At 39.0% G+C, this 21333-nt stretch overlaps 1 protein-coding gene across 1 annotated transcript in view; it reads left to right on the top strand.

Annotated features, from left to right (window-relative positions):
• The first annotated feature begins 3997 nt into the window (after nucleotides 1-3997).
• Nucleotides 3998-21333, top strand: part of DOK6 (docking protein 6) — a 430056-nt gene continuing 412720 nt past the window's right edge. Inside the window, exon 1 of the mRNA XM_032152079.2 lies at nucleotides 3998-4146. Coding sequence (XP_032007970.1) covers nucleotides 4081-4146 — 66 coding nt within the window. The 5' untranslated portion in view covers nucleotides 3998-4080. The remainder of the gene's footprint in view (nucleotides 4147-21333) is intronic.

Genomic DNA, 21333 nt, shown 5'->3' with positions numbered 1-21333 from the left:
TTTGGAAAGCCTCAGATGGTCACCCTACAGGCTCATTTGCAAGGGCCTCTCCATAGGATTGCTCACATTGTGGTAGCTGGCTTCCTCCAGGGCAAGCAATCCAATAGAGATGACTCAGCATATAAGAAGCCACAGTCTTTTTATAACTTAATTCAGGAAGAACACTCCATCACTTCTGCTGTATTCATTAGAAGTTGTGGGGGGGTGGGGGTGGGGGACGGGAAAGTCCATCCCACACTGAGAAGGAGGAATTACACAGGGCCCAATATCAAGTCTTAGGGCCCAATTTAGGGGCTGCCTACTGGAGTAATAAAATGTTGAATAGTATGCTTTTCTTTTTTTCTGTAAGAAAGACAAAAATAGGTACCCATATATGTCTTTCCTTATATTGTCAAAAAAAAAAAAAAAAAGCAGTGAAAGGGCAAACCAAAAACTAATAAAAATTGTTTCTTACAAAGAGAGGAAGGGAAAGAAATGAGAGCTATATCTCTCTCAATGTGCCTTATTTGAGATGTCTGACTTTGGAAACTTGTAAATATTTCACATAGTGAGTATCTCAAAGGAAAAGAAGCAATCCTTAAATATGGAATATGTCAACATTAATTTGAATTGAAAATATCCTTTGAAAGTGAGAATTTTTTCTTTTAATATATATTTCTGAAATTTTAAAAAAAGTCCCTTGCTTTATAACTGAAAAGCATAAAACTAGTAGCCAAAAACACCACTAGCAACCAAATTATGGTAAATGAATTTCATTTCTCATTAAAACAAATGAAGTTTCCAAAAGAAATAATGAATTCCAGGTGTGCAGTTGGAAATGTATTAGATAAGCATGGGATACCTTGTTATTGATCACAGCCAGGCCAGTAAAGTTCATGGCTACCTGTTCAAAATGCAAAAATGTCTATGGAAGCAGCTTGTTCTCGCCTAAGATGGGGTAGTTCAGACATCAAAAAGAATAATGACGGTGATGCCCTGAAATACATCAAATATGCAAAACTACATCTTTGAAAATGATATTCCAAAGGGAGCAGGGATTCATTTTGAGTTTGCTAGAACCCATTCAAGATTTCTAAAACATGGATGATAATGGTTAAGAATCAAACCTGCCTTTCTTATAGGGTGTCTATTTCAGGGGAATTCTCTAATTTGTGAGGGAAAGAACTTTTGTTTATTTGTTTCTTTTTTAGAAGAGGGTATATACTCATAAACTCAGGAATAAAGATAAATTAGAAAATCACAACTTTGCAATCCCTAATGAAATAATGTATCTACGCAATGATCATCAGTGGCTGCAAAAACCACTAGCTGGAAGGTTGGTGGAGAATTTTATAATTCTACAATTTCATATAATTTATATTTTATAATTTTATAATGTACAGATGAGTGTTGACAACACTTTAACCTTCTAATCAATTGGACAGCTACATATTTTTTTCCTTTGGTATGATTCAGTAGAATATACACAGCATCTTTTACTAATTATTTTGAAAGAAAGGAGAATGCAGGTTAAGTTTCTAAGTCACATTAGTAGGAAATGTGGGACTTGGGTGAACATATTTAATTGATGCTATGTAACCAAATCCAGAAATGGGAAAATTTACATGACAGATCACCTAGTGCTTTCAAGAAGCAAATAAAGATCATAAAAAGAGGGACACACATACATAAAAATTGCTGCATCACAAATTTAAAAATAAAAGATAAATGAGAATATTGAAATCATGCTAGGGTGTTACAAAGACATTGATAAACATGGATGTAGGCACAGTAATCACATCCATAATCATTAAAAGCTACGATTATTGATCACACCTGACTGTTACTTATGTAAGCACTAAGATTGTTGCTGAGACCAGACTAATCCCTGACTTCAAAGAACTGATAATTGACTTGTGAAACAGATGATTATATAAATAGGAGAAGGACTCAGTGGTCATATAAATCATTGTAGACCTCAAATCAATCTTGAAACGTGTGGCTCTGCAGCCCAACGTCTCTGCGCCTCAATTTCATCTAGTAACTGGCAACCACATTTAACATATGTGGTTGCAAAGAGGGCTGAATGAAATCACTTATTTAAAGCATTTACAAACCTAAAGCAGTCTTCACATTTCTAAAAAATATGGCCATGCAGTGTATGAAATAGTAAAAAGTGGGTGGAATAGACAAGCTGTGCCAGGTATTTAGAGAAAAGAATTACAAGGAGTTATCAGAGAGTTTATGCAAATTTTCTGAGAAGGTCAGAGCTTGAGCCCATTCCAGGGAGTTGATGCAAATTTTCTGGGAAGGTCAGAGTTTGGGCCCATTCCAGAATGACAGCGGAAAGGATTTTACCATGTTATTCTTAGTATCTGATCTGCCCCAGCATCTGGTACTTTGCACGGTGGAAGGTTTTTTTATTTAAAAAAAAAAAAAAAAAAAGCTAGCCCACATTAATGAATGAATAGGAATAGTGTGCTGTTAAAGCAAGTAAGAATTTCCATTGATTTACATGGGCTCTAGATGGAAATTTCTGCTAAGGATGAGACAAAAATCTCCCTTGGGTGCTCATCTGGTTGGAGTGAGGGACATGCTACCTTGTTCTTCAAGTTTTTACACTTCCTCCCCCCCAACCCCATTCAAGTTCAGTTTCCTTTCTTTCTATTATTGTGTTTCAAACAGGGGTAGGAAATTGTAAATGAGAACCTGGAAAAATACTGCTCACTGTAATAAACATCATCTTTTGAACTTTTATTAAATATAACTCTTGCAGGAGTCACCTTAAAAATTGTCAATCTGTATACATTTTACTAATTAGAAACATCCTTAGAAGTAAGTACTAAATGTCCTAGCCTATAGTAAAAACCCATATATTGCCTCGGGCCCAAACTCAATGTCCCTCTTTTTCCTCGAATGTTTCACAAAAATATAATCATAAAAATTAAAACGTCTTTACAATAATGAAAAACCTACTTTTAAAATACCACGTGTTTCTACATTAAGGGGAGAAAGTTCTTCTTTTTTATTTGTACAAGTTGAGCATTTCAAGAAGTCATTGGTATCCGTTGATAACAACCACGTTCTCCATTTTCCCAGAAGAGCCAGGAGCCACTTTTAGTCCTAGTTAAGCAAAACGCATGCATAAATCAACCACTCGGGTCGGTCTTCTCCACTCCTTCAGCAGAGGACGTCGGCGCCCGACTGCCTCGCCCGCCCGCCTGTCTCTAGGCTGCGGGAGGATTAGACACATGCGCACGATTGGTCTCTTTGTGTGCACCAGGCAGGGTTTGGCGTCGATTTACACTTCCTAACGGGCCAAAGACCTGGAACGGCCGCGTGTGCTTGGGAATAAAAATGTACTGTAAACAAGGCCAATGAAATAAACAAGTGTCTCGCTCCCGCTGGCCTTCCGCGTTGGAAGTGTCCCCACCGCCCTTTCCCCGGTGCCCAGCTTGCGAGTGGAGATTTAGAGCCCTGGAATGAGGCGCCGTGTCCTTAGGAATCTCGCGCCCGGGGAGCGCTGCGGGACCGGGGAGCCGGGTGGGGAGCGGGCCTAGGGGTGCGCGACGGCGGAGGCGCTCCCGCCCGCGCGGAGAGGGATGGAGCGCGTCTTGCGAGCGTCTCCGAGCCCAGCCACCCCACGGGCCAGGGGGAGGGAGCGGGGCCGGCGCATCAGCCCGCCCCCCCGGCCCGCCCCCTCCCCCCGCGCCGGGAAGCCGCGGTGGTGCGCTCCGGCCAGCTGTGCGCCGCCGAGCGAGGCGCCAGCCCGTGGGTGCTGCCGGGGGCGGCGGCGCGGTGGGGGCGCCCGCAGCTGGCGGCGGCGCGGGCCGCGGCGCGGGGCTCGCGGCGGGGAGCGAAGGTGAGCGCCGGAACGCGGAGGGCTGGCGCGGCTCGCGGCGCCGGGCCCCGTTCCCCGTCCGCGGCGGCCCTGCAGGCAACCCCGCGTCCCCACCGGCGGGAGCTCGGGGAGGTGCGGGCGGCGGCGCTGCTGCTGGCGGCGGCCGGCTGGATGCGAGACCCGCGCAGACCCGGCGGCGGACGGCGGCTCTCGACTCCGGAGAGCGGATCGCGGGGCGCAGGAGCCCGATCGCGCTGGCCATGGCCTCCAACTTTAACGACATAGTCAAGCAGGGCTACGTGAAAATCCGCAGCAGGAAGCTTGGGGTGAGTGGCTCGCTCGGCTTGCTCCTTCCCCGGCGCTCGTTCGGCCCGGCTGGCTGCCTGGGGGGGGCAGGGAGAGGTGACCCGTGCGGGTACAGGGCAGAGAGGGACCCGGCCCTTAGGCGGATGGCCCGCTTGTTGCTTGGCCAGGTGGGGGCCCACACCTGCCGGGGGCCTCTGCAGACGGACCTGGGGGTTCCAGAAGCGCCTGAGTCCCCATCCTCGAGTGCACCGGGCTGTCTTCGACCGTGCGGGGAAGTCAGTAGACGAAAGGGGTTGTCAGTTCCAACGAGGAACGTGCCTTGGAGGAGGTTTCTTTGCGGTGCTGTCCACGATGGTCTGTTCTCCAAAGTGTGCGCCCTTCGGGTGGAACTGCTCTGTGTGACGACGCTCGCGTGTGTTTAGAATCACCATTTTCTGGTCTCCGCTTCCCAAGCTCAGTTCGAAATTCCCGTTTGATGCCCTCCTAGCGCCGCGCGTCCCTGCTGGCTGTAGTTTAGGGCGCCTTCGCAGTGGCCGAGGGCGGCTCCCGCGCCCCGCAAGTGCTCCCCGACCGGGGGACCCGCGCCCGCGTGCATGCAGGTGTGTGCCCCGCGCTCGCCCGCGGACACTGCTCCGGGACGGCAAAGTTGATGGAGACCTTTCCCTACTTCTTGAGAGATGCGCTGCCTGCCTTGGGAGGGAAACAGTGTAGAACTCAAGGGTTCAAAACTATTCTAGTGACCAGACGAGGCGGTAGGAGGGACTCACGGGAGGCAGCGGGACAGGAGGGGCGGTCACCTGGGCGGGAGCAGCCTGGACTTGGGACCCGAGGGGGAGGATGAAGGGACGGGCAGGAGGTCCCTGGAGAGCGCGCGATGTAGGGTGGCCTGGGAGGCTGACCCGGGCTGGCTGGTTCAGAAAAGCGAGGGGAAACTCATCTGGGAAAGAAAGGGCCCCTGTTCCAGACGCTGGTTGTGTCTACCTCACTGTTCTCCAAGTTCCAGTTCTACCAGCCTCCTGCATCCCAGGGCAAAGGGTCCTTGAGCTAGAACCTTTCCTGTGTTCCCTGATGACTGGATGAATCCTCCGACTTGGAGAAGGGGAAAAAGAGGGGAGGACTTTGCTAATTTTTGTGTAAAAAAGAAAGCAAAAGAAGGGTAGTGTTAGAGGGTAGAAGAAAGGTACGGTAGAATCCCCGAAAGAGGGCAGATCACCAAGCAGCAGGAGTCGCTTTGTCGGGAGTTGGCGGCGCCAGGTGTTAGGGACAGGAGGACGGGAAAGGCAGACTTGACTCTTGGTGCTGCCTCTGCTGGGTTTCGCATTAAAGGTGCAGACTGTATCCCAAGGACAACAGGGGCCCATTCTGGAACTTCAGCAGCTCTGTAGTAGGCTGGAAGGCTCCAAGAGCGAGTGCGGAGCTGGGTGACAGCAACGCCCCCATTCCTCCAGCCTGGAGCTAACGTGCGCTGCCGTGAGCCCCACCAAGGCGAGAGAGAGCAGGCGCCAGAGTCAGATCCTCGGCCAGGTTTCAAGGGCTTTTCTTGGGTAGAAGAAAGCGCCTCATTCTTTTCCAGGGATATAAGGACGAACCCACCGGAAAAGCTGCGGTTCTCCAGGAGTCTGGTTGTTCCTCGCAGCCGGGACACAATGCTCAAGTCTGTCACCACACAGCTGTCAGCCAAGGGAGGTGCAGAGCTGGAGGTGGAAGGGAGTCGTCTTCTTAGCATGACCTTTGAAGCCCTTTGCTTTACGACTGGATGCTTGATCATTTTTCTCGGCCTTTGATCTTCTTGAAATCACAATTGTATCTGATGCTTCAGACTATATAAACTAATGGATGAGTTAAGTCCCAGACAAGATGTATGTCTGCGTTCACAGAGTCACCTGCATATGAAAATGAGACTGAAGAATGTAGCCTGAGCATCCCCTTCCTGCGCACTTAGCTCTGGAGTCTCTAGGATTCCCCTCCACCCCATCCAAGCATTCCAGGATTTCACACAATAAAAACTGAGTGTGTAACCCAATTATAACATAGGGTCCAAGGAAAGTGCATTGAATGCTTCTTGGGTAACTATGGCATTCACAGCGTTTGAAATGTCATCTTGAACACCATTTCTGCCTAACGATGTGTGCAAATGTATATTTACACTTACAAAGCCTCTTTTGCTATGTTCACTGTTTAGAGCTTTGCCTTTGTAAAGTGCAGCCTTCATAGAAAACAATAAAATTGTGTTCATATAAAAGTTAATTGCTTTTGTCCTCCATTTCTACCTGAGAAATGTAAACTTCAAAGTTAGATATTGAAACAGTTTTGTTTTAAATTGAATCAAAATATTAAATTCACCTTGACTATTTTGGGAACTTTTTTTTTAAGTCAGATACTTTTCTATTCAGAATATTCTAATATGCAGAAGAGTGAATTTAAATGGCAAAACCTCACACAGCTGATTCTGTGAAGCTTACTAAGTTAAGTGAGTCCCATAACATAGTAAAACTCCAAGCAAATATTGTGTGCCTTAAAGAGTCACACCCCAAATCATAAAAATTGAAATTATCCAAACATTAATATTTCCTTTGCATAGTTAATAATACATATTCCTAATTTTATGGACTCAAAACTATGAACTTTTCCAAATAACGTATTTTTTAACTCCAAGGACAGGATGAGTTTTGTGTGATTTACGTCCAAAACTAAATTTCAAAATATAAATAATTATAATTGAACGTGCACAGATATTTGATTTATTATGGACAGTACTCATGCTTTCAAAAACCAAAGTCTGTGATATTCTAATGGAGAAAAAAAGGCCTGGATATGAGGCCGATTGCATCAGAGATAATTATTGACATGAAACATAATTTATGATGAAATGTTCTAATGTGCCCTTTGCTCTTCACAGGTAAGTGCAATTTTGAATGAGGGCAGGAAGGCATTTCTTGTTCTCTAGGTAGCAAGTCAGCCCTTTCAGAGGGGCTTCCAGGTTTAAGAGGTCAAAAAGGCCCTTGCCCTGTGTCTCACTGGGGAAGCCAGCAACCTGTTGAGTACAGTCCCTTACCCACTGTTTGGGCAAAGAAGTAAAATTTAGTAAGCAAGGCATATATAGCAAAATATCCAGTCAGTTTTTGGTTTGCAGCCAAACTAAGAACTCAATCACTGAAAGCATTAATAATGTAACACTTTGTGTATTGACCCTAAATTTATCAAAAAGAGATGCAGCATTGTGGAGTGATCATCATCATCATCATCACTATCATCACAGTCATTGTCATCAACATCACTGTACAAATTTTAGACTGCTATACCTTGACTTATTCTAGACACAGACCTCACATCATTTTTTTTCAAGGAATTCATTCAAATACATCAACATGACTATTCACAGACACATTGTATGCAGACAAAATAGTGTCTTCTGCAGACATTTTATATTTCTTACTCAAACTCAGGTGAGAGATTGGTATTAATATGTGTGGGTTCTGAAGGTGTATCTCAGGATAGGGTGGTGTGTGTGTGTGTGTGTATTCAGGTACACACTCAACAAGTGATCAAATTATCTTGGAGTGCCCACAGTTTAAGAGGCAGTGTACACTGGTGTTTGTGTGTGTATTACAGAATCATATTGTGTTGAGCCTGAATTATTTATAATAAAGAACCCCTGCATCATTGCTACTCAGAGTACGTCGGGCCAGTCATTGTCACTTTGCACCAACTTTCCTGTAGGGGAAACAGGGAAATGTGAAGGGACAGATTTGGAGTTTTGAAGAGCACTAACTTTACGAGCTGAACAGCTATTGAGAATTTCACTTTTTGCATATTTTTGTTTTAACAACTTATTGTGGATTCACCTACCTCTTGCCCTTTCTCCCTTCTTGATTAAAACCTTAAGACACCTCCATTCCTGGCTTAAGGATAATTGATCTCCTTTCTGCAAACACTGTGAGTTTTCCTTTCGTCTCGCAACAGCTTTCCTCGGAGTATTTGTTCATGGGAGATATTTATGAAAATTTACCCTTTTATAGAAGCTCACTGATTAAAATAAAGAGAAATAGCTGGACACGGTGGCTCATGCCTGTAATCCTGGCATTCTGGGAGGCTGAGGCAACATGGTGAAACCCCATCTCTACTAAAAATTACAAAAAGTCAGCGGGGTCTTGTCATGTGTGCCTATAGTCCTAGCTACTCAGGAGGCTGCGGTGCGAGAATTGCTTGAACTCGGGAGGTGGAAGTTGCTGTGAGCCGAGATCATGCCTCTGCATTCTAGCCTGGGTGACAAAGCGAAACTCTGTCTCAAAATAACAAATAAAATTAAAATTAAAATAAAATAAAATAAAATAAAATAAAAATAAAAATGTGCATATGTGCATTTGTATATTTTGTCCTGTAGACCATTTTACAATTTCTTTGGTCTCCAAGTCTGTAAAAACTAGTTTGTAAAGAGAGATTGTATCTTGCATGGCATGCATTACCAATTTGCCAAGAATTAGATGCAATAAATATATTTAAGATAAAACATATAAATAACTTAGTCATTCTGACCATTTAAAAGTTCTAAAGAAATTTCAGGATCATTACTTTGTATATGAATTTCCAATATATGGATTTATGGTGCAGAAGTTATAATGAGTGTGTTTCAGTCTTTACTTGTCTAGAATATTGTGAATCCTGGACACTGTTTTCTGAAATGAACCTGTGGTATCTATGTTTATTTATCATTTGTATATTTATCATTTCTCATTAAATACTAATTTAGCAGATGACAATTTCAATTATTTGAACTCTCTATTTGATTCTAGATTTTTACTCATGGTGACAATTATGCATATTCTTTATGCTGTGTGTACATTTGCCACTTACTTCTGTATCTATACATATTCCTGCAAATAATGCTAGTTCTTAGAATTTCCAGTAAGCAAAAATCTTATATATCTTCTACCCAATCCCTATATTTTGCATTATCTTCAACTGCATTTTCGTGTATATGACATCTGATGTATGCTTAGAAACTCTATCTCTATTGGCAATTTTTTTCCTTTTAAAAACATCCCGCTGTCTGCATATGAACATGTCTGATGTTCTTTGAATTTCAAAAATTAAGCCAAAGACAATGAAAATTAAGGTAATTTTTACAGTAAAAACTAAATACAGACATTGTGGCTGGATTTTGCTATTAAATTATTATGCCTATGTAAGACCTGGGAGAGGCTGGTAAATCAGAGAGAGTTATCAAGATTCACATCTCAGTTTTTATCTTGATAGATTTACAGATGACTGCTGGTAAGGTGAACTTTAAAAATGGCATTCCTTTTCTTAGAAAACAAAGATAATACTCAGTACTTAAAGAGATCTTTCAAATGACTGAAATTAATAGATAGTGAGCAGGGAAGTGCTACAGTGGTCAAATATCTTTGTACGATCTACATTCCCAGTTTCCTTAAATGTCTTTCAAACACACACAGTAATGGTGAATATTTTGGATCAGTATAAAATAGGATATGGAATAAAAAATTAGTTTAGGCTGGGTGCAGTGGCTGACGCCTGTAATCTCAACATTTTGGGAGGCCGAGGCTGGCGGATCACCTGAGGTCAAGAGTTCGACAGCAGCCTGGCCAACATTGTGAAACCTCGTCTCTACTAAAAATACAAAAATTAGCGGGGTGTGGAGGCCGGCGCCTGTAATTCCAGCTACTCAGGAGGCTGAGGCAGGAGAATCGCTTGAACTCCAGAGGTGGAGGTTGCAGTGCACTGAGATCGTGCCAGTGCACTCCAGTCTGGGCAACAAGAGCGAAACTCCATCTAAAAAAAAAAAAAAATAGTTCACTATGAAGCATATATATTTGACATAAATGTCATCTTTTTGAAGTATTTTTATTAGTTAGCATTGCCCTCTTTGGATCATAAACCATGTAGAAACTGTTGAGTAGGACAATTAAGTATTTGTATCTTTGGACTGTTTCTATTTACATCAATTTCAGAAGCTGTAGAAGATAAAAGGCATGCAATACAAACAAAATGGAAATTATCTGTAGTCCCAGCATTTAAAGATAATCTCTAGATTCACATATTTGAAATGCAGTGCTGGTTTTCAGGAAGACATAATTTCTATCAAATAAGATAAAATAATTAAAAGGGAGCAAACTATAATTTCTTTAGCCTCAGTTTTATTACTTGTGCCTCACTTTAGTCACAGTATTTTCTGTTTTTCTTCAAGGTCTTGTAACTTTGTCCACAGAGCCCACAAATTCTAGATAGGGAACATTTTCATTAACTTTCTGTATAAATCCTCTTTAGACTTACTTTAAGATACAGAGCAGTATTATCCTCTAAGTAATTCATTTTTATATTGTTACACTATTACTCAATGAGAATATTGCACCTGTCAGTCAAAGTGGATAGAATAAGAAATGATATTTTGCTGTAAGCAAGAGCAGAAATTAATAAAGAAAACTATTGTTTACATGGTACTTGCAATGATTGGTGATGGTTGTAACCTTTCAACATGTGCAAAATATTTTGTCTGCCATTTTCCTGAATTATTTGCAACAATTCTTGGTTAATTTTTACTTTTGGCTTAACAGTAAAATTACTGGGAACAAAGACCTATTAATGCTTAGTTTGAGACTTCATAATGGTAACATAGTCTCACTACATTTTGTGTGTATCGTGCATCTCACAGCTTGTAAAGACTTATCACACATATTATATAAGTTTTATGGTAGGATTTTAAACGTTATATTCAATTTTTAACCCCCATTCTGTACATAAACTAGAATCCAAAAGAAGTAAGGCAAATCAGCTGGAGTTATTGAGACACAGCTTGGGTTTGTGTGTTTGTGTCTACAAACCTAGGTTTATAACTTCAAGTTCAGTGTAATAGCTACTGTAGAACAGCTACCACTTTGGAGTATATATAGACAAGTTCAGCACAGTCATGTGTACCCTTCAAAGTCAAGGTGCTTTCTTTGGGATCTTGGTGTAAAGCTGATACAATCATTCACTTTACTCAATGCTAAGTTATTTAGGTTGCAGACAAAAGTGCTACTTAGTGAAAGAATTTATGTCACAATAAGAAAGTACTATGCAGATACTTGTCCAGGCCACACTGAATTGACACAATTTCATTTTCATTGATACCAAACACAAATTCACTAACCTCTCCTTTCAAAAAAAAAAAAAAAATAGAGCACCTTTCAAAACTTACATGACAGTGTCTGGGTAGAATTTTACAAGTTATTTAAATAGTTAAATATCTTTAGTTTAGCATTACCTTTATGGAAGATGATATTTTATTTAACATGGCTTTATAAAAGATTATGTTTAAATCAACTTAATGAAGGTGAGTTCATTTAAAGAAAACCTAAATATAAAAACTATACAGATTAATGGGGATCTGACAAATCAAAAGGCAGTATTTGGTGACATAGTCATGCCCACATAGTATGACAGTGTTAGCTAAATGCCCAAGCATTGACAGTACTCAACCACAGCATGATCTCAACTCAAGAAGCTGGATTCTTTTGTTTGTTTCTTATTTTTGTTGCTTGCTGCTTTAAAGGGGCTTAAATCAAAATAGATGTATTTAAATTATGTTCCTTTATTAAAAAACTATTAATTTTTTAAATTGCCTGTATGCCAATCTCTTGTTCAAATGTGTACATTTATACATAAAATATATTACATGTTGGTGTGGTTTGGCTGTGTCCCCACTGAAATCTCATTTGAATTGTAGCTCCCATAATCCCCACGTGTCATGGGAGGGACCTGGTGGGAGGTAATTGAATCATGGGAGCAGTTTCTCCCGTGCTGTTCTCCAGATAGTGAGTTCTCACAAGATCTGATGATTTTATAAGGGGCTTCCCCTTTCACTGGGTACTCATTCTCTCTCCTGCCGCCCTGTGAAGAGGTGCCTTCCACCATGATTGTAAGTTCCCTGAGGCCTCCCTAGCCATACAGAACTGTGAGTCAATTAAACCTCTTTCCTTCATAAATTACCCAGTCTCTGGTATGTTCTTACAGCAGCATGAGAATGGACTAATACACATGTAGAAACGTGTGTAGTAATTTTTTCCTAATGATTTTTCCATTGTAAATATGGAATTGCTTTTTTTCTGATTACTCACTACCCTTTAGCATGTTTATGTGTGTATGTATATACGTGTACACACATATATACATATATAATGTGTTATATATTGAATATGTATATATTCAATAGAATATGTATGTATTTCCAAATGGCATGTTTCTACCCATACACATGGAATTGCTATCTTTCCTGAGTGGATAGCAGAATGCACTCCCCACCTCTGCACCAGAAGAAGATATTCATAAAATGCTTTTGTAGAATACAAGGAAAGTTTTTAATTGTATAAACCATTTTGTGTCTACATTAGTCTTTACTTGGAAAAATAGATGCAATATTTGTCTAAAATTGGAAAGTTAGTATTTTTTCCCCAAAACTATAAAAACTATAACTTTAACACCATGTCAACCAGTAAATTTTATATTTATTTTTGTTTACATAATTCTAGTAAATTTTCTCACATGCTATGCAAAAATAAGAATAAAATCATACTTCTCACATATTTCTCCTTGCTTTGAAAAATATTCCTTTTTGTTTAAACTTACTAGCAAATAGGAATACATTTTCCAGAGTGTTTTAAAGACCCTAGGGTAGTTCTGTAGAAAGCATCCATGTCATTTTACTGATGCTTTCACAGACTTCACCACATATTTGGAATCCTTAGGTTTTAGCTATATAAGTCTTCTAAACCAAAGTGCATCTAGTAAGTACCAAGTCATGATAGTGAATTTACTTAGAAGCTACCAATTGTTTGTATAAGTATGAAATATACTATTCTAGACATTTAAAACCGGACGATTATTTAGCACTGTGAAGGCCACTCAACACATTCTGTTGTTTTCTGATATTTTGAATAATTATCTGTATTACCTATCCCTTTATTAAAAAACAATCACTCTCAACCACGTCTGCATATAGGAGGGACCTGCAGAACTTGATCCTTCGGCCTGGGCTTTCCTCACTGAATTGACCTGCCTGGAGTTGAGTGTGGGTTTGCTTTAAAGTTCCCTCAAGTGTTTTTAATGTGACACCAGAGTTGACAATTGTTTCCATAAAATGATATTTTTTTTAGGAAACAGAAAATATGTAACATGTTAGACTCCTCTAAACGGCTAATTACACTGTTGTTAGTTTAGTGTGAAGGCCTCTGAAATATAAAGTTAATTATCCATTAAATCCTTTATATAACACTAATTTCCTGACAGTCTATAATGCTTTATAATGTGAACACAGAAGGAATACAACAAAAAATTTCCTCGACGTACAGAAATTAACTTCCTAAACAATGTAATGAACGTGAGTAAATCCTTTCTGAGGACTTCCCAGGCTCTCTTGATACATGACTGATGCTTCTACCAGCAATGTGGATGCTCTTGAAAGATTTCAATTGTCTAATTTGTGTATTCTCATCTAAGTAATTAAGATACCATGGCTATTTAAATTGTACTTAATTTAAATTGACTCACTGAGTTCTGAACAATGCAATCATGATTTTCCCAATGGGAGATTCAGTGCATGAGACTATATTTTAAATAAACAGTAGCTCAGAGTCAGTTTTGCATTCTTCATAAACCTGGGCTCATGGCTGTGAAAACAGTTGCTACCCTGCAACACCTTGCTCCTGATATCTATGAGGTTTGTGTTTTATGTTCTTTTCTTTGTTCTTTGTTTCCTACTTGAAGAGATAGGGCATAGATGGATGGATGGGGGGAGAGAAAATTGAAGCAATATATAGCACATACCTCTCGAGTTCATGCAGATAGTAGGTACCCTTGTGGTTTTTAGAGGAAGTGACCATCAAGCTGACAAGTTGTGAATTAAGAAGGGTTTGTTAAAAAGTTCTATGCATAAGATACAACATATCCAGGTAACAGTATGTGTCGAGATAAGTGTGGAGTAATGAGAAAAGATCCAGAATAAGGGTGCCTGTAGTGTTCTAAGAAGCTAGGAAGTTACTGATGTGTTTTACAAGAGGGGTTAAATGTTCATTGTCAAATTAACAGAAGTCCTGAGGCTGGGGTGTAGAATACATTGTAGTGAAATAGGACTGTTGGCAAGGAGCCAGTAAGAAGTGAGTTTTGGTATCTAGGAAAGGTACTGGGTGATTGTACAGGCTAGCAAGGAGGGAGAACCATTGCCACAGAAGTATTTTGTTTTTCTAGCTCTTGGGAAAAATGAGTCTTTCACCTACTATTGTTTGCGTTGAGAATCCATCTAGCAGTCTTATTTTTGCCGTTTGAAAATGATTAGTCTCTTTTCTTCTGTCTGCTTTTAACATGTTCTTTATCTTTGGTTTTCAGGAGTTTTTTATCTCTTGTATCGGCCATTTGGCATTTCTTTATTTCAGCCAGAATTTGAGTCTCTTTCCCATATTTGGAGAGTACTCCCACATTATGAATGCTGAAGGTAGCAAATAAGGTCTTGCATTATAAAAGATGAAATGCCCAAAATGCTTATCTCCCTTGCAGCTAGAGCACAAGAACATGAGCTGGCTTTTACAAATTCCAGGAACCTAGGACCCACTTTGAGTTAGGGACAAAAGAGGCAATTCAGTGGAGGAATCTTCACAGGGGAGGAGAGAGTAGTCATTTCTACTGGATCAATGTAACGACACAAAAGTAGAAACAATACAAATTGCTGCATCTATCGTCTCAAGTGAATACACTCATTAAGCCACTTTAATAACTTTAGAGAATATTTATTGTTGCTTAGTCTTGAACCTGGTTCTCCAGTCCTCTATTCCTATTTTGAAATAATAAAAACTTTAATAAATTCCTTTCTGTCTAAATCAGCAAGTGTCAGCTTCTGTTGCTTGCAAGTAATACTTATAATTGATAAAACAGCATTATTGGAAGTGACTCAATTAAGTTTTAAAATATCTTAAAATCATCAATGTTTTAGAGTAGTGAATATTAAATAGTTGTCTTTAGCAACAAGGAGATAGAATTAATTTCTCTTTTGTTTACTCCTAGCTTGGACGTTAGAGCATCGTTAGTGATTTATTCTGTTCAAACATGGGGATTTGTAGGAGCTTTGATATAAGGATACATCCAGATCATATAATTAAGAAAAAAGTTTGTTTTAAATAGGGACCCACACAAATACACATAACATATTTTAGGCAAAGGTGGAAAACTAATTTGATAAAGAGGAATGCCTTTTCAGCAAATGTTACTGGAGTAATTGAACATCCACGAGCAAACTTCACATAAACTTCACACTTTGTAAATCAAAACAGATCACAGACTTAAATGTAAAACATAAAGCTATAAAATTTTTTTGGAAAAACATTAGAAGAAAATCTAGGACTAGGCAGAATTCTTAGACTTGACAACAAAATCATGATCCATAAAAGGAGAGATCGACAATTTCATTTTATTGAAATTAAAAGCTTTTGCTCTGTGAAAGACCCTATTAAGAGGATGAAAAGACAAGCTATTTACTGGCAGAAAATACTTAAGGACTATAAATCTCTGGCAAACAACTAGTATAAAACTCTCTAAAAACTGTACAGTAAATTTTTTAGAAAAACAGAATTCAACCAGAAGATGGGCAAAGGACACTAACATACATTTCACCAAAGTTGACATATATACAAATAAGCACATAAACAGGTGTCTGCCATCATTAACCATTGGGAAGATGCAAATTAAAACTACCAAGAGATATCATTACACACCTATTGGAAAGGCTAAGAAAAAGTAACAACACTAAATGCTGACACGAATCCAGAGAAGCTGGATAGCTGGATCACTCATTACTGGCGGGAATATAAAATGGTTCAGACACTCTGGAAAACAATTTGTCAATTTCTTAACAACCTACATATGCAAAAATGAGACCTGGCAATTGCACTCCTGGACATTCATGTCAGAGGAATGAAAACTTCTCACATACAAACCTATTCATGAACGTTCATGGCTGCTTCATTTAAAATAGTAATAAACTGAAGATAAACCAGATGTCCATCGTTAGGTGAATGATTAAACAGGCTGTAGTTCACCAAATTATGCAATACTACACAGCAGTAACAAAGGACCAAACTAATAATAAATCTCAGAAAATTATGGTGGGTGTCTGTAAAAACACCAATCATCAAATGTTACATACTGTGCAATTTCATTCTATTAACATTCTTAAAATAATAAATTATAGAAAGTAAGAACAGGTTAGTAGTACCCAGAGGCTATGGACAGGAAAGAGGGAATGGAGTTTGTGTGTGAGGTAGAAGTGGTTACAAAAGCACAGAATGGGGAATCCTTTTAATGGTTGAAGTGTTCTGTATCTTGACTGTAGTAATGTCAGTATTTTGGTTATGAAATGAGATGGTAATTTTACAAGAAGTTACTATGGGGAAAATTGGATAAAGAGCATGTGGGGTTGTTCTGTACTGTTTCTCACAACTGCATGTGTAACAACAGTTATCTTAAAATTAAAAGTCTAATTAGAAAATGTAAGAGGGAACATCAAAACCAAGCCTCATTTTACAAACATGATAAGCCATCCGGTGGGGCACAATTATAGTGGAAGTAGCTTAGAAACCATTAAAATCCTACAAGAAAACCTAGGCAATACCATTCAGGACATAGGCGTGGGCAAGGACTTCATGTCTAAAACACCAAAAGCAATGGCAACAAAAGCCAAAATTGACAAATGGGATCTAATTAAACTAAAGAGCTTCTGCAGGGCAAAAGAAACTACCATCAAAGTGAACAGGCAACCTACAGAATGGGAGAAAATTTTTGCAACCTACTCATCTGACAAAGGGCTAATATCCAGAATCTACAATGAACTCAAACAAATTTACAAGAAAAAAAACAAACAACCCCATCAAAAAGTGGGCGAAGGACATGAACAGACACTTCTCAAAAGAAGACATTTATGCAGCCAAAAAACACATGAAGAAATGCTCATCATCACTAGCCATCAGAGAAATGCAAATCAAAACCACAGTGAGATACCATCTCACACCAGTTAGAATGACCATCATTAAAAAATCAGGAAACAACAGGTGCTGGAGAGGATGTGGAGAAATAGGAACACTTTTACACTGTTGGTGGGACTGTAAACTAGTTCAACCATTGTGGAAGTCAGTGTGGCGATTCCTCAGGGATCTAGAACTAGAACTACCATTTGACCCAGCCATCCCATTACTAGGTATATACCCAAAGGACTATAAATCATGCTGCTATAAAGACACATGCACACGTATGTTTATCGCGGCACTATTCACAATAGCAAAGAGTTGGAACCAACCCAAATGTCCAACAACGATAGACTGGATTAAGAAAATGTGGCACATATACACCATGGAATACTATGCAGCCATAAAAAATGATGAGTTCATGTCCTTTGTAGGGACATGGATGAAACTGGAAAACATAATTCTCAGTAAACTATCGCAGGGACAAAAAACCAAACACCACATGTTCTCACTCATAGGTGGGAATTGAACAATGAGAACTCATGGACACAGGAAGGGGAACATCACACTCCGGGGACTGTTATGGGGTGGGGGGAGGGGGGAGGGACAGCATTAGGAGATATACCTAATGCTAAATGACGAGTTAATGGGTGCAGGAAATCAACATGGCACATGGATACATATGTAACAAACCTGCACATTGTGCACATGTACCCTAAAACCTAAAGTATAATAATAATAAAAAAAATCTACCAAGAAAAAAAAAAAGAAAAATGGAAAGAGTATACTCTTTTAGAATCAATTGAGGGATTTAATTAATAACTTGTTAATTATGAATTGTGTAACCTATAGTAAGTTTCAAATATCTTCAAGTCTCACTTTTCTTAATTATGAATTGGGTAGAAGAACACCAACCTCATTGTTGAGTAAAATAATACTTTACAAGATCTAAAACAGTGCTTAGTCTATGATGCTTCAACGATTGAATGGTAGAATTGATTGACAGATACCAAAAGCCTCCTGGGACAGACCTTTGAAAAGGAACCTATTTCTTGGCAGCCCTTCTGAACTGGGGTTCCATAGGAGAAGAAACTCTTAATTCCTTGAGTCTTCCAATGTATGTAATGAGTTAACTTCCTTCCTGTATGGAAAATGGTAGCAACTGTTCAATACTTGTGAATTGAGGAAAATAATGACTCAAATCATTTTTTGTAAGTCTTAATTCTCTCATGAAACTCAGGTTGAGAAAGGCCAAATTTTGATCGATGGGCTGTCAATTTCTGCATATCATCAAGAAAACAGATAAAGGGGAAAGGTGTCATTCTGTGATGGTTTGAATCATGAGACCCCCCCCCCAACCTTCCAATATGAATTTTAAATAATTATTACTTTCTTAAAGATAGGCACCAGATATTTATTTTACCACAGTTTTACCATGGTAGCTAAACTCAAAGTCTGATACAGTGAGTTCATGTAGATAGCTGTATTGATATCTTATGTAACATTTTGGCTTACTTTTTGCAAACATCTGTACAAGGATGCATTATGTCATTTTCAGCACCTAAAGGTCAATGCATTCATGAGATAAATTCCGATTTTGGAAGAAAAATCTTAAAAAAGAAAGCCATATTTTGAGGGTCACAAAAGAGAGGTCAAAAATATTTACCTAAACCTTATGATTCATATATTAAATCCCAAGGTTACTAAACATGTAAAAGATTAATTTATGGCTTACAGAATTTTAAGGGATTTTAGGTTGACTGTATATTCATATAAACATTTCCAGTGAATACACTCAATCATTTACAAACGCATCATGTCGTTAGCTTATTTAACTCATAATTAAAGGCACATTTAACAATACCGTCTTCTGTAGCTACTCCATTTTCTTCTGCTTTCCAGATCTCTAGACAAATTTTTTGGAAGGAAGGAAGGAATGAAAGGAGGGAGGAAAGGAGAGAGGGAGGGACGGAGGAAGGGAGGGAGGGACAGAGGAAGGGAGGGAGGGAGAGAGGGAAGGAAGGAAGGAAACAAAGGGTGGGAGTGAGGAACAAACATGTCCTTAAAATGAATGAATGTGTTTTTGCTGAACAGTCTTAATAGGACAACAGTTATTCTGAAACTCAAGCCACCATGGCATAGAAAAGCTAAATTTGTGTTTTTGCATACAATTTAACCAACTGTATAAATATATGAATACACAAGTATGATTTAATGGAATAACTCTCCACATTGTCACCTGTGAAAACATAAAAATGTCTTTTCTTTTGGAGACAGTGAGAATTATTCCCTTCAAAGTGAGGACTTTACATCCTCACCCACTGTTCTTCCTAGAAATGCAGCAGAAAATGGGAGAAACATCTGTTCTTCTGTTCTTAATAATTTATAGACCCTAGTATGCCCCATTTAGAAATTTCACCTATTTAAGAACATGCTCAAATCCTACTCCCTCTAGATTGTATCACCTATCATCCTCAACCTGGAAGTTTTCTACTGGCTCTGAGCTGATGGAGTTATTATTTGTAACCTAGGCCCACCTCATAGGGCTGCAAGGGCTGTGCTCAGCACAAATCCAAGGGACTGCATTTATATAGACTATGATATGATCACTTTGGAGTTGTATATATAATCCTGGCACTGTTTGAATGTACTGTTTTCATTCTTGCATGTTTGTCTTTGGTCTCCTAAACCATTGTAGGTTGTTGGAATGTTATGGCAATTATGCTATTTTTAATTTTTAATTTTTTTATGTTTATGGATACATAATAGTTGTCTATATTTATGGAATACATGTAATATTTTGATACAATAATGCAATGTATAATGATCAAATCTTGATTACTGGGATATTCATCACCTCAAACAGTTTTCATTTATTTGTGTTGAGAACATCCAACTCTACTCTTCTAGTTCTTTTGAAATATACAATAAATTATTAACTTTACTATAGTCACCCTATTGAACTATCAAACACTAGATCTTATCCTTCTATCTAACTGTATTTTTGTGCCCATTAACCAACCTCCCCTCCCTACTACATTTCCTAGCCTCTGGTACCCACCATTCTATCCACTATGTCCATGAGATCAATACTTTTAGCTCCCACATATTGTGAGACACGTGACGTTTGTCTTCCTGTGCCTGGCTTATTTCATTTAACATAATGACCTCCATTTTCACCTGTGTTGCTGCAAATGACAGGAGTTCATTCTTTTTATGGAGGAAGAACATTGCGTTGTGAATATATACCACATTTTCTTTTTCATTCATCCATTGATGAATACTTAGGTTGATACCATATCTTGGTTATTGTGAATACCGCTGCAATAAATATGGCAGTCATGTATCTTTTTGATATACTGATTTCCTTTCTTTTGTATATATACCCAGAGATGGGATTGCTGGACCATATGGCAATTCTATGTTCAAATTTTGAGAACCTCCATACTGTATTTTAGATGGAAATAATTTTTATTTCCATCAACAGTGTGCAAATATTCTTTCCTTTGCATCCTCGCCAGCATTTATTATTTTCTGTCTTCTTAATAGTAGCCATTCTAACTTGGGTGAGATAATATCTCATTGTGGTTTCTATTTGCATTTCCCAAGTGATTAGTGATGTTGAACATTTTTTTCGTATACCTTTGGCTATTTGGCTTCTTTTGAGAAATGTCTATTTAGAACTTTTGCCCATTTTTAATCAGATTGTTTGTTTATATTGCTGTTGACTTCTTCAGGTTATTTATGTATCCCAGTTATTAACCCCTTGTCAGTTGAATAGTTTCACGTATAATTTTTCCTATTGTGTAGGTTTTCTCTTCACTTGGCTTTGGTTTCCTTTGCTGTGCAGAAGCTTTTAAACTTGATGTGATCCCATTTGCCCATTTTTGCTTTGGTTGTCTGCTTTTGAGGCCTTACTCCAGAAACCTTTGCTCAAGCCAGTGTCCTGGAGCATTTCCCTCATGTTTTCTTTTAGTAGTTTCATGATTTTAGGTCTTATTTAAGTTGCAATCCATTTTGATTTGATTTATGTATATATTGAAAGACAGGGGTCCAGTTTCATTCTTCCGCATATGGTCTAGATAGTTTTTGGTGTTTGTTTAGGACTTTTGGGATTATTTCACTTCATTTTATGTCAAATGCAAATGGATGATCTTTTATTATAATATCTGATAAATTTGATATTTTCATCTAAGCCTGATG

The sequence above is a fragment of the Hylobates moloch genome, unplaced genomic scaffold (assembly GCF_009828535.3).
Source record: "Hylobates moloch isolate HMO894 unplaced genomic scaffold, HMol_V3 SCAFFOLD_5, whole genome shotgun sequence".
Classification (NCBI taxonomy): Eukaryota; Metazoa; Chordata; class Mammalia; order Primates; family Hylobatidae; genus Hylobates; species Hylobates moloch.
The sequence above is the reverse complement of the archived record's forward strand: the minus strand, read 5'-3'. Positions and strand labels throughout refer to the sequence as shown.